Source organism: Alosa alosa, chromosome 19, assembly GCF_017589495.1.
Source record: "Alosa alosa isolate M-15738 ecotype Scorff River chromosome 19, AALO_Geno_1.1, whole genome shotgun sequence".
In the NCBI taxonomy this organism is placed as follows: Eukaryota; Metazoa; Chordata; class Actinopteri; order Clupeiformes; family Clupeidae; genus Alosa; species Alosa alosa.
The window spans coordinates 2,882,512-2,899,338 of NC_063207.1; the positions used below are offsets into that span (position 1 = coordinate 2,882,512).

A 16,827-nucleotide genomic window follows, 5' to 3' on the forward strand; every position below is an offset into this window, starting at 1 on the left:
TAAATATCAAACTTGTTTTATTTCATTGCATTGCTAGTTAATAACCCAGAACTTGGTTTGAATTTGGGTTGTTTTAACCCAGCATTTTTTAGAGTGGACACATACACACACACACACACAGAAGAATATTGATGCGCCCGCAGGCCAAAGCAGCAGAATCCGCTGAGAGGAAACAAGTAGCAGTTCACACCACATTCCCACACACATACACACACACACACCTTCTTGAACTGTACACTTGGCACAATCTTCTGCACGACCTCCAATAGTGCAGTTCTACTGACTCCCACACACATGTCCACTCAATGTGTCCACTCTGCAGAGGAATTCTACACAAACACTTCATGAAACACTTCATGTCCAATGTCCTCCTGTCCTGCAATGTCCTCCTGTCCTGTTCTGCTATAAAACGCGCTAAAGAAGACCCCAAAGAAGCTCTGTCCAATATCCTGTCTGTCTGACAGGTCCATCAGATGTCCAGTTAAAAGGTTTCTGTGTGACAGCCCTGTGTCTCTCAATGGAATCCGTGAGTGACGTCCTGCAGCAGTTATCATTGCTCTCCAAACAACTTCACCCAAGAGTCTCTGTCTCTTTGTTCAATTGTGTGTTGATGTGTATGTTTATGTATGCCTGGACGTGGTGGTGTGTGTTGATGTGTATGTTTATGTATGCGTATGCCTGGACGTGGCAGTGTGTGTGACATATTTTGTCCCACCTTTTCAATCTGTGTGCGTGTATGTGTGTGTGTGTGTGTGTGTGAATCCCCTTGCATCCTCACACCTCCATGAAAGACTTCTGTGAGTTCAGTTTCTCCTTCTTCACCAGCTCAAAGTTGTAGCTCTTCATGGCCGAGATGTTCCGTGGTGGTTCCGAGCCCTGTCCCTCGGTACCAGTACCGTCTGTAGGCTGTCCACACGCGCAGTACAACAGAACCCCACAGACAGCCCCCAGCAGAACCCCCAGAGCGCTCATGGCGATGATGGTGATCAGGATGGGGTCCAGGGAACGCAGAACCATTCCAGAACCCACAGAGGCGCCGTTAGAACCGGACGAACCGGAACCTAGCCCACTGCTCATGCCGGTTACTGGGGAATCTGTAGGAAAGGCTGGAGAGGGTGTGTGTGTGTGTGTGTGTGGGGGGGAGAGAGACTTTAGATTTCATACAGCATTGGGTCTGAGAATGTCACTCTTAAAGTAAAAGAACACCAGTCAAGCCAGCCCCTGAGCACAATGTGAATTGAAAGAAGTGGGAGATCATTTCTGTCCCACAAGTGCAGCAGGCTACTCCTGCAGAGATAGTTTAATGCCGATCACAAAACAAGGAAACTGACCAGACTAGAGCTAACTGCACTGAGGATTAGCTGCTCTGAGAGTAGCTGCTGTAAAGATGAACTGATCTTACAGTTAGCTGTTCTAAGAATTAGCTGTTCTGGGACTTAGCTGCTCTGACAGTTAGCTTCTCTGAGAGTTAGCTGCTCTGACAGTTAGCTTCTCTGAGAGTTAGCTGCTCTGAGAGTTAGCTTCTCTGAGAGTTAGCTGCTCTGAGAGTTAGCCGCTCTGAGACTTAGCTGTTCTGAGAGTTAGCTTCTCTAAGAGTTAGCTGTTCTGGGACTTAGCTGCTTTGACTTACTGAAGAAGAGGACCCCAGGAGTGGTGGACAAGGACAGAACCTCAGGGGAAGAGGATGTCGACAGGGGCTTATCTTCAGGGTCTAGGACAACACACACACACACACACACACACGCACAAACACACACACATAGGGAAAAACACATATTCCTATGTTATTTTTGATCTTCACACATATTATAGTTTACTGATCACAGTGGCTGCATGCTTAAAACCTTAGAGATGACTTTCTTTACTGGTTGCTTTCGTCCTACTAAACCAGCCAGCAGAATACTACAGAATATGAGTTTATGAGCATCAATGGCAACACACACAGATCCATACATACATTCTCTCTCTCTCACATACACACACTATACATACTCTCCCTCTCTCTCACACACACACACACACACTACATACTCTGTCTCTCTCCCTCTCTCTCTCTCTCTCACACACACACACTATACATACTCACCTTTACACTCTGCAGGGCTGATCTGATCCAGAATCTTTATATCATCCAGAGCCAGGCCACCTGAGCTATGGCTGCCAATCACAGCCTCAAACACCACCTGTACAAACATACACACACAGAGATACACACTTAAACTCAAACACCACCTGTACACACACACACACACAGATACACACTTAAACTCAAACACCACCTGTACACACACACACACACACAGATACACACTTAAACTCAAACACCACCTGTACACACACACACACACACAGATACACACTTAAACTCAAACACCACCTGTACACACACAAACACACAGATACACACATAGTAAAGGCTTTATAACCTGATAGGAGAGTGTAATAAAGGCTTTATAACCTGATAGGAGAATGAAATAAATGCTGTAATAAAGGCTTCATAACCTGATAGGAGAGTGTAATAAAGGCTTTATAACCTGATAGGAGAATGTAATAAACGCTGTAATAAAGGCTTCATAACCTGATAGGAGAGTGTAATAAAGGCTTTATAACCTTAATAAAGGCTTTATAAGCTGATAGGAGAATGTAATAAAGGCTTTATAACCTGATAGGAGAGTGTAATAAAGGGTTTATGACCTGATAGGAGAGTGTAATAAAGGGTTTATAACCTTAATAAAGGCTTTATAACCTGATGGGAGAATGTAATAAAGGGTTTATAACCTGATAGGAGAGTGTAATAAAGGGTTTATAACCTGATAGGAGAATGTAATAAAGGCTTCATAACCTGATAGGAGAGTGTAATAAAGGCTTTATAACCTTAATAAAGGCTTTATGACCTGATAGGAGAATGTAATAAAGGCTTTATGACCTGATAGGAGAATGTAATAAAGGGTTTATAACCTGATAGGAGAGTGTAATAAAGGGTTTATGACCTGATAGGAGGTGTTGGCAGAGGGCAGCAGCACACGTCCCTCTCTCTCCAGCGTGACACACACACACACACACACACACACACACACACACACACACACACACACACACACACACACACACACACACACACACACACACACAGTGTTTAGAGATAAAGTGGCTGCTGGGCAACAGTGGGCCAGATAAGGGTCTGTGGCGGTTGCACAAAAAGCACCTAAAGTTAAGTTTTTCCCTTAAAATCTGATTTAAGGGTTTTAAAAATGGTTGCAAGATATCCTTAAGTTTTTCCCTTAGGTATTTTAAGGGTTTGTCCTTATCTTGTAAGAAATCCCTTAAACTGTTGCACAAACGACCTTAGTAGTCTAACTAAGGGGAAAAACCTAAGGGACATCTGACTATACCTTAACCATATTATTAACGGAATTGAGGCTGATAAATGAGGTATATTAACTACTTTTTTTGACAATTCAAAATAAAACCTCTCTGTTAATATGCTTACTCTGTCAAATAGGGCTAGCTTCTATCAGAAACATGCCATATTGTTATTGTTGCTTCACGTGAGGCTAACGTTAACATGTGGATGTCTTGTTAGCCTATGAGCTTCGGGTTCGGTTTACTAAAATGTTGGTGCACTGATGACAGTCAGGATCATCTCTAACTTGCCAACTAGTATTGTTCAGTTCATGTATAACATGCTTTACTTGCTACCTGGATCATTTCCGTGAATATTATTAAGGTAAGATGAATGATGAATGAAGATCATTAAGCTTTACTGTGTTCGGTGGGTTAATGGCAGCTAGTACAACTGTTGAACAATCTGTAGCCGGAAAATCCCTTTCAAAGCAGTAAATCGCTTAACGTTTCTCCTTAACTAAGGAAACATGTTAAGGTATTCTTTGCAACACCCTTAAGGAAATCCCTTACCTAAGGAGAAATTAAGCCTTAAGGACCACATCAGGGACTCTCCACCACATCAGGGACTCTCCACCATATAATATGGAACCACATCAGGAACTCTACGACACATAATATGGAACCACATCAGGGACTCTCCACCACATCAGGGACTCTCCACCATATTATATGGAACCACATCAGGAACTCTACGACACATAATATGGAACCACATCAGGGACTCTCCACCACATCAGGGACTCTCCACCATATAATATGGAACCACATCAGGAACTCTATGACACATAATATGGAACCACATCAGGAACCCTCCAACACATCAGGAACCCTCCAACACATCAGGAACTGCATGACACATAATAGGGAACCACATCAGGAACTGGTAACTTTAGAGAAGTTCTACAGGGAAGACGTCACATATTCCATTCATAACTTGCTGACCAATTACAGCTTAGGAGAAGCACTATTTCCTAGCCAATCACAGTCGTTCGGTCGCATTGCCTGCGCTTCCCATTCATTCAAGTAGCCTACTACGAACCAATAGGAAGTGCATGCGCTTCTTAAAAACTTCTGTGCCTAACTCACCTCCTTGCTACTTTTAGTAAGCCGACTTTGACGTCTTCACCACCACTTTAGATTTTAAAGTTAAAAAACTCCTTGTGTCGGCGCTTGTGCAGTGCCATTTTGACTATGCCTGTTCAGCATGGTACAGTGGCCTGACAGTAAAAATGAAAAATAAAATGCAGGTTATGCAGAACACCATGATCCGTTTTATATTAGGTAAACCACCTAGGTATCATGTCACTTCTAATGATTTTAAGAAAGTGGACTTTCTGCCTGTGAAACTAAGGGTTGAACAGCTAAAACTGAATCATATGTTTAACATTATCAATGGGGTAGCCCCTAAGTATTTGGGATCCCAAATTATAATGGTGCATACTCAACATACCCATGAAACAAGAGCAAGTGTTCGCTCCTGTAAGGTACCATCTGCAAAGAGCGCGGCACGTAGCTCTTTCTTTTATACAGGGATTATGCTATGGAATAGCCTTCCATTTAATATTAAAATGGCAGAAACAAAAAGGGTTTTTAAACAAAGGGTTAGAGTTTTTCTGTGGAATAAAGTAGAGAATTAGGTGACTTAGAAATGTGATTTTATACTGTATGTGTATATGTGATATCTGTTGCATGTGTTTGTATGTCTTGTCCTCTTCCATCAGGGACCATGTTGGAAATAAGTGTTTTTACGCTTTTACATGTAATCCCTTGGATACCCCCTTTGTCTTCCTATATCCATAAATAAACCAAACCAAACCAAACCAAACCAAACCAAAACCCCACCGCCACCAGTGTGCCCCAAAGACTGTTTAAATACTGAGCAGTTATGTCTCATCTCATGAACCCTATCTTGTCTCTGATATCCTATTCAGGATTAAATCCCCAGATTGTGTCTCCCGAGTCTTTCTGCTAGAACTCTACAACACAAGGCCAGAAGTTTCCATTACAGGTAGAACGCTACAACACAAGGCCAGAAGTTTCCATTACAGGTAGAACGCTACAACACAAGGCCAGAAGTTTCCATTACAGGTAGAACGCTGCAACACAAGGCCAGGAGTTCCCATTACAGGTAGGTGGCCCACTACCCAGGTAAAGAGGACAGCACAGGACACTATTCGGCCCACTAAAGAGGACAGCACAGGACACTATTCGGCCCACTAAAGAGGACAGTGTAGGACACTATTCATATTTCCATTGTTAACAGGACCTCCCCATGTGCAGCCTTTTTTGCTGCACCGTCGCAACACTAATTGAGTGAACTGAAATGGCATAGCAGCTGCAGCAAACTACTCTTCTCTGTTCTGACGCAGAATGCCATTTTGCCCTCCTATTGATGAGGTCACTTCACTTGTCTTCACTGGGAAACAGCTCAGCCACAAGAGGGCAGGAGTGAGCTGTGTAGCTGCAGGTTTATATCCTCACACACACATACAGACACATTCACTCTATATCTGTTACTCACTTTCTCTCTCACACACACACACAAAAACACACACACACACACACACACAAATACATATTCACTCTATATCTGTTACTCACTCACACACACACACACATTCACTCTATATCTGTTACTCACACACACACACATTCACTCTATATCTGTTACTCACTCTCACACACACACACACATTCACTCTATCTGTTACTCATCACACACACACACACACACACACACACTCATTGACTCTCTATTACTCACACACACACTCTCTCTCTCACACACACACATTCTAGTTTTTTCTCTCTCTTCCACACACACACACACACACACACACACACACATTCTCTCACTCATTTATACACACATACACACACATATGGCATGCCAATTCTCCTCCCCACACAGAGACAGAGGCACACCGCAGAAAGAGGAGCAGCTCTTTAATCTGCAGCAGTGAACTCCCCATGTGTGTGTGTGTGTGTGTGTATACATGTGTACATGTGTATGTGTGTGCATCTCACCAGGTATGGGAAAGGGGTCCTCTAGTATCACAACTGATCCAGGATTGTCTTCTAAGAATGAGAAGTAAAGAGAGTCACTTTGTGTGTGTGTGTGTGTGCATCTGTGTGTGTGTGTGTGTGTGTGGTGTGTGTGTGTGAGTGTGTGTGTGTGTGTGTGTGTGTGTGTGTGTGTGTGTGTGTGTGTGTGTGTGTGCATCTGTGTGTGAGTGTGTGTGTGCATCTATGTGTGTGTGAGTGTGTGTATGTGTATGCACACTTCAGTGTGTATGTGTGTGTGTGTGTGTGTATGTGTGTGTGTGGTGTATGTGCATATGTGTGTGTGTGTGTGTGTGTGTGTGTGTGTGCATGTGTGTGTATGTGTGTGTGCATCTGTGTGTGTGTGTGTGTGTGTGTGTGTGCATCTGTGTGTGTGTGTGTGTGCATCTGTGTGTATGTGCATGTGTGTGTGTGTGTGTGTGCATCTGTGCGTGTTTGTGTGTGTGTGTGTTTTTACCTGTTGGTCCATAATCATCACATCCTTCATGCCCTTCACAATCCTCAGGTGTCACAGTGGCAAGTGGAGTCAGAGGAGGAGTTGTGGCGCCCGTCGTCATGGTGACAGCTGCCGTGGTAACCGTGGGCGTGGTGGGAGGAGGAGGGGTGGTGGGCGCTGAGGGGGGGTAGTAACATGTCAACTTGTGTGTTTGTGCCTGATAGAAACTTTGGATTAAATATGGCTTACAGTACTTAAAGGAATTACTCCTACGGACTTTCCCCTAAAGATGCCAGCTGCAGCAGCAACATTTCCGGAAAGGTACTGGCTTGATGAAATTCATTCTGGACTCTTTATCCGACCACATAAAGACCTCGGGATACTTCGGTTTGGCTTTAGGGACCCTCAACTCACTACCACGTAAGTGTAATGTTGTTTGGAACTGTAGAAGAGGTATAAAAATAGTGTTTTGTAGTGGCGAAATGACATGCCCGGGTCACTTCCAGGCTAACGAGTTTTGACTAAAATAGGTAAAATCGAACTTTCTCGAAACACATCGAATGACATGATTTTGATGTCAACTCAACATTATGTACTCCCCAATCATCTGTAAATTGATCTAAAGTGCATTTTACTCCGGATAATTCCTTTAAGTATACACACACACACACACACACACACACACACACACACACACACACACAAACACACAGTCAGAGTAACCCTTCCTGCATGTTCAGTCTCAGTGAGGGCAAAGCACATTCTTACAGAAACCAGAACACATGCATCTAATCCATACCAGATGTTTGTGTGTGTGTGTGTGTGTGTGTGTGTGTGTGCGCGTGTGTGGAATGTACAGTACAGTATTTTCTTTACAGCTTTTGTATATCTGATACCCTTTGTTTGTATTTCTGTGTGTGTGTGTGTGTGTGTGTGTGTGTGTGTGTGTGTGTGTGTGTGTGTGCATCTGTGTTGTGTGTGTGTGTTTGTGTGTGTATGTGTGTGTGGAATGTACAGTACAGTATTTTCTCGGGAGCTTTTGTATGTCTGATACTCTTTGTTTGTGTGTGTGTGTGTGTGTGTGTGTGTGTGTGTGTGTGTGTGTGGGTACTGTATGTGTGGCCGATAAGAACAGCTGGAGCCTCTCTCCTCCCTCTCTGACTCTCCCTCACCCTTTACCCTCCTGCGACTCTCCTTCACACACACACACACACACACACACACACACACACACACACACACACACACACACACACACACACACACACACACTGCCATAAGAATTTCCTTCACACACCCCCTCACACACACTCAACCTTTCTCACACTACCTCCCCTGGTGAAGTAACAGCCAGACGGACAGACAGGCCAAGTAGTAGACAGAAAGAGGACACTGATGAGTCAACAGACTCCCTCTCTCTCTCTCTCCCTTCCTCCCTCCTCTTTCTCTCCCTCCCTCTCTCTCTCCCCTTCTCCCTCCCTTTCTCTCTCCCTCCCTCCCTCTCTCTCTCCCCTCTTTTCTCCCTCCCTTTCTCTCCCTCCCTCCCTTCTCCCTCCCCTCCCTCTCTTTCCCCTCCTCCCTCTCCCTCTCTCTCTCCTTCCTCCCTCTCCCTTTCCCTCCCTCTTTCCCCCTCCTCCTCTCTCTCCCTCCTCTCCCTCTCTTCCCCTTCCTCCCTCCCCTCCCTCCCTCTCTCTCTCCCCTCTTTCTCTCCCTCCCTCCCTCTCTTTCCCTCCCTCTTTCTCTCTCTCTCCCTCCCTCCCCTCCCTCCCTCTCTCTCCCCTTCCTCCCTCCCTCTCTCTCTCCCTTCCTCCCTCTCCCCTCCTCCCTCTCTTTCTCTCCCTTTCTTCTCTCTGTCTCTGCCAACTCTGGTTTTGAGTAAGTGATGCAATCTGGGTCTCATACTGGTGTCTGTGGGTCTCAGACTGGTGTCTGTGGGTCTCATACTGGTGGGTCTCATACTGGTGTCTGTGGGTCTCAGACTGGTGTCTGTGGGTCTCATACTGGTGGGTCTCATACTGGTGTCTGTGGGTCTCATACTGGTGGGTCTCATACTGGTGTCTGTGGGTCTTATACTGGTGGGTCTCATACTGGTGTCTGTGGGTCTCATACTGGTGTCTGGGTCTCATACTGGTGTCTGTGGGTCTCATACTGGTGTCTGTGGGTCTTATACTGGTGGGTCTCATACTGGTGTCTGTGGGTCTTATACTGGTGTCTGGTGTCTATACGGCCCATAAACAGGGAAGGTGTGTTAGGTATGTAAGGTGTGTTAGGTATGAATGTGTTATGTGTGCTGCTGGTCTCATCCTGGCATATGAATGTGTTAATGTGTTACAATGTGTTATAATGTGTTACAATGTGTCATAATGTGTTATAATGTGCTGGTCTCACCTTGGCATATAAATGTGTTATAAATGTGTTATAAATATGTTATGTGTTATAATGTGTTATAATATGTTATTATGTGCTATGTGTGCTGCTGGTCTCACCCTGGCATATAAATGTGTTATAATGTGTTATTATGTGCTATAATGTGCTATGTGTGCTGCTGGTCTCACCCTGGCATATAAATGTGTTATAAATGTGTTATAATGTGTTATAATGTGCTATGTGTGCTGCTGGTCTCACCCTGGGGGTCGCAGCCCAGGACCTCCAGCCTCAGGCCCATGCCGTCAGGAGTGCCACGCTCGGGGTACACCCGCAGGAAACGCATCAACAGTGGCCCCAATTCACGCACCTCCGGGGTGTCATGATTCAGGTTCCCCACAAACAGCTGATGGAGGGAGAGATGAGGGACACCATATTTATCAGCATATTTTAACGATGCGCGATATTATTACACTGGACAAGACATGATGATGACATATTTGACTGCGACATGCAAATGATGACATTATTACACTGACTGCGATGATGATGATGATGATGATGATGATGATGATGATGATGATGATGATGATGATGATGATGATGATGATGATGATGATGATGATGATGATGATGATGATGATGATGATGATGATGATGATGATGATGATGATGATGATGATGATGATGATGATGATGATGATGATGATGATGATGATGATGATGATGATGATGATGATGATGATGATGATGATGATGATGATGATGATGATGATGATGATGATGATGATGATGATGATGATGATGATGATGATGATGATGATGATGATGATGATGATGATGATGATGATGATGATGATGATGATGATGATGACGATGATGATGATGATGATGATGATGATGATGATGATGATGATGATGATGACGATGATGATGATGACGATGATGATGATGATGATGATGATGATGATGATGATGATGATGATGATGATGATGATGACGATGATGATATCGACATGCCATGATGATGACGACGATGATGATGCATATTTTATCGATGATGATGATTTACGACATATTTTTATTTATTTATTACGCTATTTACTTTACGACGATGACGATCGTTACGATGATGGTTTACTACGATGACATTATTTACGATGACATATTGATGATCGATGACGATGACATGATGGATAGGAGGAGTTCATGATCATGCCACTGAGCTGTTGACTTTTAGTCTTTAGACTCCTTGTCTCCCGAAGACCAAGAGTATCAATTCCTGAATGATGATGGTGGTTGCCATGGTGACATGTTGCTTTGAGTTCAAATCTGTTGAGCTCTGTGCATGACACTTTGCGTCGTCATAGCAACATAAAACGCAGAGTGTGTGTGTACAGTCTTCTATCTTTCGATATCCTATTCTATCTCTTTCTATATTTATTTATCTATCTATGTCTCTCACCCTATCTGTCTGTCTCACACACACACACACTCTCTCTCTGTCTCACACACACACACTCCCTCTCTCTGTCTCACACACACACACACCTCTCTCTCTGTCTCACACACACACACACACTCCCTCTCTCTCACCACACACACACACACACACACACACACTCTCTCTGTCTCACACACACACACACTCTCTCTCTCTGTCTCACACACACACACACACCCTCTCTCCTCCTCTCTCAACCCCCCCCCCACCTTGTTGTGAGTGCTGTTCTGCTCCAGGACGTTGTTCCAGATGGATCGGTCGGTGCTGTGCGCCACACGGAAGCGCCGGACGAAGACGGGTTTCTCCTTGAGCCGGCCCCCCTGCACGACCAGCCCACTGACCAGACGCTCCCTCCCCAGGTCCAGCTGCAGGAAGGGCGGCTCGGCGGGGGGGATCACGGGCGCCAGGGCCGACGCCGCCAGCGCCCAGCCATTACTCTCCGTCATCAGCCGAGCAGAGTCCGCCAGCCAGCTGCGCTCCACCGGAGGCCACACGGAGATCTGGGAGTCAGCGATCTGCCCCGATACCATCCCCAACATGGCCGAACATGGGGCATCTGGGGGGGGAGAGAGAGAGAGAGAGGAAGAGAGGAGAAAAGAGAGGGAGAGAGGAGAGAGAGAGAGAGAGAGGAAGAGAGTGGGAGAGGAGAGGAAAGGAAAAGAGAAAGAGAGGGAAAGATGGGAGGGGAAAAGAGAGGAGGGAGGGAGGAGAGAGGAGAGAGAGGAGAGAGGGAGAGGAGAGGGGAAAAGAGAGGAAGAGGGGAGAGAGAGAAAGGGAGAGGGAGGGGAGAGAGAGGGGAGAGAGGAGAGAGGGAGAGGAGAGGAAGAGGGGAGAGAGAGAAAGGGAGAGGGGATCTTATTAAGTTCAAAACATAAGCAGCATCCCTTGGGAGACAAGTCAGTTTGCTTCTTGAGTATATAGATCACACACACACACACACACACACACACACACACACACACAGACACAAACACACTGAATTTTGAAATAGGCCCTACTGGGGGCAAATGAGTGGGTCCAGTAGTTGACCCAGGAAGCAGGCAGACTATTCATTTCCTGTCCAGTTCACAGTGCACTCTTAGTCACACTCAGAGCTGAGCACACAGACACACACGCACACACACACACACACACACACACACACACACACACACACACACACATACATTTTTTCACAGAAAGCAGTCATTTCAGTGTACACACAAAATGGTATCTGTGTGTTACACACACAGACAGACACATACACATTTTCACAGTATTTCAAATATCTGTAAAAATGGTATCTGTGTGTGTGTGTGTGTGTGTGTGTGTGTGTGTGTGTATTACCTGACACTCTGCAGCCATACAGCTCAAAGCGCATGCATATGCCGTTCTCCCAGCTCACAGGGCGGATGCGAAGGTACCGGGTCAGAACGGGCTTAGGAAGATAGCAGCGGACCTCATCAACTGGATTATCATTCCCCTTGAACACCTACACACACACACACACACACACATACACACATACACACACACACACACATCAGTGGATATAACCTGCATACAGTATAAAGCACACTAGTAGAACTGCATTGGGAGTTCATCGCTAATTTTGCTATAATTGTGTACACTTATACACAAAAGTAAAGGGCTCAACATGCTTCTGCGTCAACTCCACGGCGTAGCTACGCTGCCACTCCTACGGTGTTGTGACCATTTTATGGTTCTGCGTCGGGTTGCTTTGCATCGCGTCTGCGTCGCTCACCACCGAAAACAATAGACTGTATGACCGAAACGGTACTCAGAATGGCAAACCCCATAGACTGTCATGCCAAAATATTTATGTTATTTGTTTGGCCTTTTCTTGCTTAGATTTTGTACAAAGTATTGACAAATAGACACAGTAAAATCCATTGGCCTTGTTACTGTAACCAGAAAATAAGTCTGAGGTTTAAGTTATGGTAGCAAGTGAACTTTAGCACAACTGCCCACAAAGTACTGCTTGCTGGCGGGGTGCTAATTTCAAAATGTTACTGACATATAGACACTTTACAAACGGATAACCCCGTCATTGTAACCAAAATATGTCTGAGTTTATTTGCAAACACAGTAGGCTGCTTAAAACACCGACTATCAATACACAGTACGAGTTGACCAATCACAGTCCTTGCGGTCTGCGTCGCCTCGACGCAAAGTTAAAATTTTTTGGAGGTGCACGTCGAGCTACGGTGGAAGGGTTGGAGAGAGGTTTGCGATGCAGAAGCATAAAATAGGCTTAATGCAATCATGGCCCTTGCATTCACACACACACAGACACACACAGACACACACACACACACACATACACACACACACACACACACACACACACCTTGTGTTTCCCTTCTTCTTTGACTGGAAGCCAGTCTTCTCCGTTGGTGCTGAGGAGAACTTTGTAGGTCTTGACGTAGTAGGACTTCCTGGTCTCCTTGGAGATGGCACCCTGAGTTCCAATGGCAGACACATACTTCAGGAAGCCCAGATCCACCTAAAGTGACACACAACAAGGCATGTTACAGTTTTCCCCAAACACTAGAACACACAACAAGGCATGTTACAGTTTTCCCCAAACGCTAGAACACACAACAAGGCATGTTACAGTTTTCCCCAAATGCTAGAACACCAAAACCCATTCTCTGAACCAAATGCTAGAACACTGAACCAAATGACCAAATGCTAGAACACCAAACCCCATTCTCTGAACCAAATGACCAAATGCTAGAACACCAAACCCCATTCTCTGAACCAAATGACCAAATGCTAGAACACTAAACCTCATTCTCTGAACCAAATGCTAAAACACCAAACCCCATTCTCTGAACCAAATGCTAGAACACCAAACCCCATTCTCTGAACCAAATGCTAGAACACCAAACCTCATTCTCTGAACCAAATGCTCTGCTGCCTGAACAGATTTCTTGAATCAACTACTTTTTTTCACAAAACCATTAAAGCGTTTTCACATATAAAACACAATTTGCAGATCTTATAGACTCTGTTTGCTAGACTCTAATCACGAATCAGGCAATAAAACATCCACACATGCACAGTTCCACACACACAAGCACACACACACACACACACAGTATTAATACGATTACAAGAGTACACACACACACACATGACTTCACTGTCACACACACACGCATATGCTCACACGTAAGTTAGCATTCTTACAGCTTAAGCACAACTAATGATCCACATCAACTCCGACAAACAAACAAACGTAAGTTAGCATTTTTACAGCTTAAGCACAACTAATGATCCACATCAACACAGACAGACAAACAAACAAACGTAACTTAGCATGTTTACAGTTTAAGCACAACTAATGATCCACATCAACTCAGACAGACAAACAAACGTAAGTTAGCATGTTTACAGTTTAAGCACAACTAATGATCCACATCAACTCAGACAGACAAACAAACGTAAATTAGCATGTTTACAGATTAAGCACAACTAATGATCCACATCAACTCAGACAGACAAACAAACGTTTGCATGTTTACAGTTTAAGCACAACTAATGATCCATATCAACTCAGACAGACAAACAAACATAAGTTAGCATGTTGACAGATTAAGCACAACTAATGATCCACATCAACTCAGACAGACAAACAAACGTAAGTTAGCATGTTTACAGATTAAGCACAACTAATGATCCACATCAACTCGGTCACAAGGACGTGCTTGGGTCGGCAGGAATATGTGTGTGAGAGAGAATGGCCCAGTTTGAATTAGAGCAGGAATGTGTGTGTGTGTGTGTGTGTGTGTGTGTGTGTGTGTGTTGGTGTGTTGGTGTGTATGTGTATGTCAGAAAGAGACTGTTTGTGAGAGTGAGAGAGTGAGAGAGAGAGAGTGTCTGCTGTACTGTGTAAAGGTTTCTTTGTTTGTGTGTGTGTGTGTGAGTGTGTGTGTGTGTCTGTCTGTCTCAAAGAGTTCAGATTTAGAAACATGACTTATCAGATCTGTAATGCGTCACAGTATCTGCTAAAGCCATCAAGCTGATTACATTACTATACTGTCACACACAAACGCGCGTGCACACACACACACACACACACACACACACACACACACACACACACACACACACAGTAAGAGAGATAAGGTGAGTGTACACCCACCCCCATACACACACACGCATACAAACACATATACCCCCCCCCCCACACACACACATACAGACACACACACACTCTAAAAAATGCTAGGTGATTTTTTCAACCCAAACGCTGGGTTGAGGCTGTTGGGTCATTTTGTGGGGTTGTTTTTTACTCATGTTGGGTTATTTTCTATAACCCAGCTTGCTGGGTTGATAGTTTAGGACAGCGCCCCTCCTCTCCCCCACCTGACATGAAGTACACTCCCCAGCACCGGGGTGACTTTAACACAGCTGCATAATTATTTGAGAGTTAGGAGGAACAGATCGTTACTCTTCAAACCGTCCAGTCCAGTCCAGCAGCTGTCAACATACAACGGAAATCAGGCGATTTCAGAAGGTATGTATATGCTTTGGACTTTATAAAAAAAAAAAACAATCCAGACAGATTTTTAAAAGTCCATCCAGAGACATACCCTTCGTGATATGAATGGATGTTCCGATGCTTACATCCATATGCGTACATGATTTAATGTTTGTCAATATCATTCATATCATGAATGGTTCATGAAAGCCTTGATATAAAGTTCTGTAAATAACTGATTATTGCACTATTTTTCAAAATGGACCGTGGAATCTGCCTGGCTTCATGGAAGTATCACATGCTTTTTAGACTAGGCTATCTGTTAAAAAATAAAGTAAACTGTCAAATAAACAATTACGTCAAACTGTTTTATTTCATTGCATGGCTATTGTTGCCCATTTTCTCTCAATGCAACACAAATACTGGGTTTGGAAAATCCGGCAAATGTGGTAATTTTAACTAGCAGTTCTGTTGATGTAACCCAGTGGTTTGGGTTGTCTATACCCAATATACTGTGTGAATTATACTCAGCATTTACACTACTGTATATTGCCAAGGGTATTGGGTCAACTGCCTTGACTCGCATATGAACTTAAGTGACATCCCATTCTTAATCTATAGGGTTTAATATGACGTCAATCCACCCTTTGCAGCTATAGCAGCTTCAATGATGAGTATGTGGGTAAGGAGCTGGTTGAGTTTGTGGGGTTAGTGTGTAAGGTTAGTGTGTAAGGTTAGTGGGTAAGGAGCTGGTTGAGTATGTGGGGTTAGTGTGTAAGGAGCAGGATGAGTATGTGGGGTTAGTGTGTAAGGAGCAGGATGAGTATGTGGGGTTAGTGTGTAAGGAGCAGGATGAGTATGTGGGGTTAGTGTGTAAGGTTAGTGTGTAAGGAGCTGGTTGAGTATGTGGGGTTAGTGTGTAAGGTTAGTGTGTACTGTAAGGTTAGTGTGTAAGGAGCTGGTTGAGCATGTGGGGTTAGTGTGTAAGGAGCTGGTTGAGTATGTGGGGTTAGTGTGTAAGGAGCTGGTTGAGTATGTGGGGTTAGTGTGTAAGGGGCTGGTTGAGTATGTGGGGTTAGTGTGTAAAGGGCAGGATATCCCCCTTCTACTCCTGCTGTGATGGTCCCACCAAAGACTACTTGCATACACTGAGAGCTGAGGAACAGGATATTTTCCAGCACAAGATAGCCAAGACGTGTTCTCAGTGAGCATGTCCTGTTTGTGTCAAAGGTAAACGTCATGTCCGGAGGTGCTGGTGTTCAGAATCAATTTCAGAATTTCCGAATCATTTGTTTGTCATTGTAAAAACATTATAAAAACATGGTCACAACGAAATTTAAGTGCTACTCCTTCTGGTACAGAGGTTGGTTGTGGCACAACACAAAAAGTCTGACTGGAAAACAAACCCAATACAACACGTAGAATTCACAGTGCAGCATAGCGCACTGCAGTGTTCTATTTATGACATCACAAAGGACAATTTCTAAGAGTGTCACAAAGGGTCTGACAACATTCCATTCTGATCTTCTTTTTGATGTCACAATGCAACTGTATGTATGTAGCATC

General features: G+C 44.3%; 1 protein-coding gene across 1 annotated transcript in view; it reads right to left on the reverse strand.

Moving 5' to 3' along the window:
- The window catches only part of LOC125284343 (neuropilin-1-like), a 38,290-nt gene continuing 21,463 nt past the window's right edge, over positions 1-16,827 (reverse strand). The window contains exons 7-16 of the mRNA XM_048228258.1: positions 13,123-13,278; positions 12,099-12,243; positions 10,982-11,328; positions 9,530-9,674; positions 6,926-7,081; positions 6,272-6,483; positions 2,991-3,047; positions 2,087-2,183; positions 1,631-1,711; positions 1-1,106 (exon numbers count right to left, since the gene is read on the reverse strand). Of these exons, the coding sequence (XP_048084215.1) occupies positions 775-1,106; positions 1,631-1,711; positions 2,087-2,183; positions 2,991-3,047; positions 6,272-6,483; positions 6,926-7,081; positions 9,530-9,674; positions 10,982-11,328; positions 12,099-12,243; positions 13,123-13,278 (1,728 nt within the window). The 3' untranslated portion in view covers positions 1-774. The remainder of the gene's footprint in view (positions 1,107-1,630; positions 1,712-2,086; positions 2,184-2,990; positions 3,048-6,271; positions 6,484-6,925; positions 7,082-9,529; positions 9,675-10,981; positions 11,329-12,098; positions 12,244-13,122; positions 13,279-16,827) is intronic.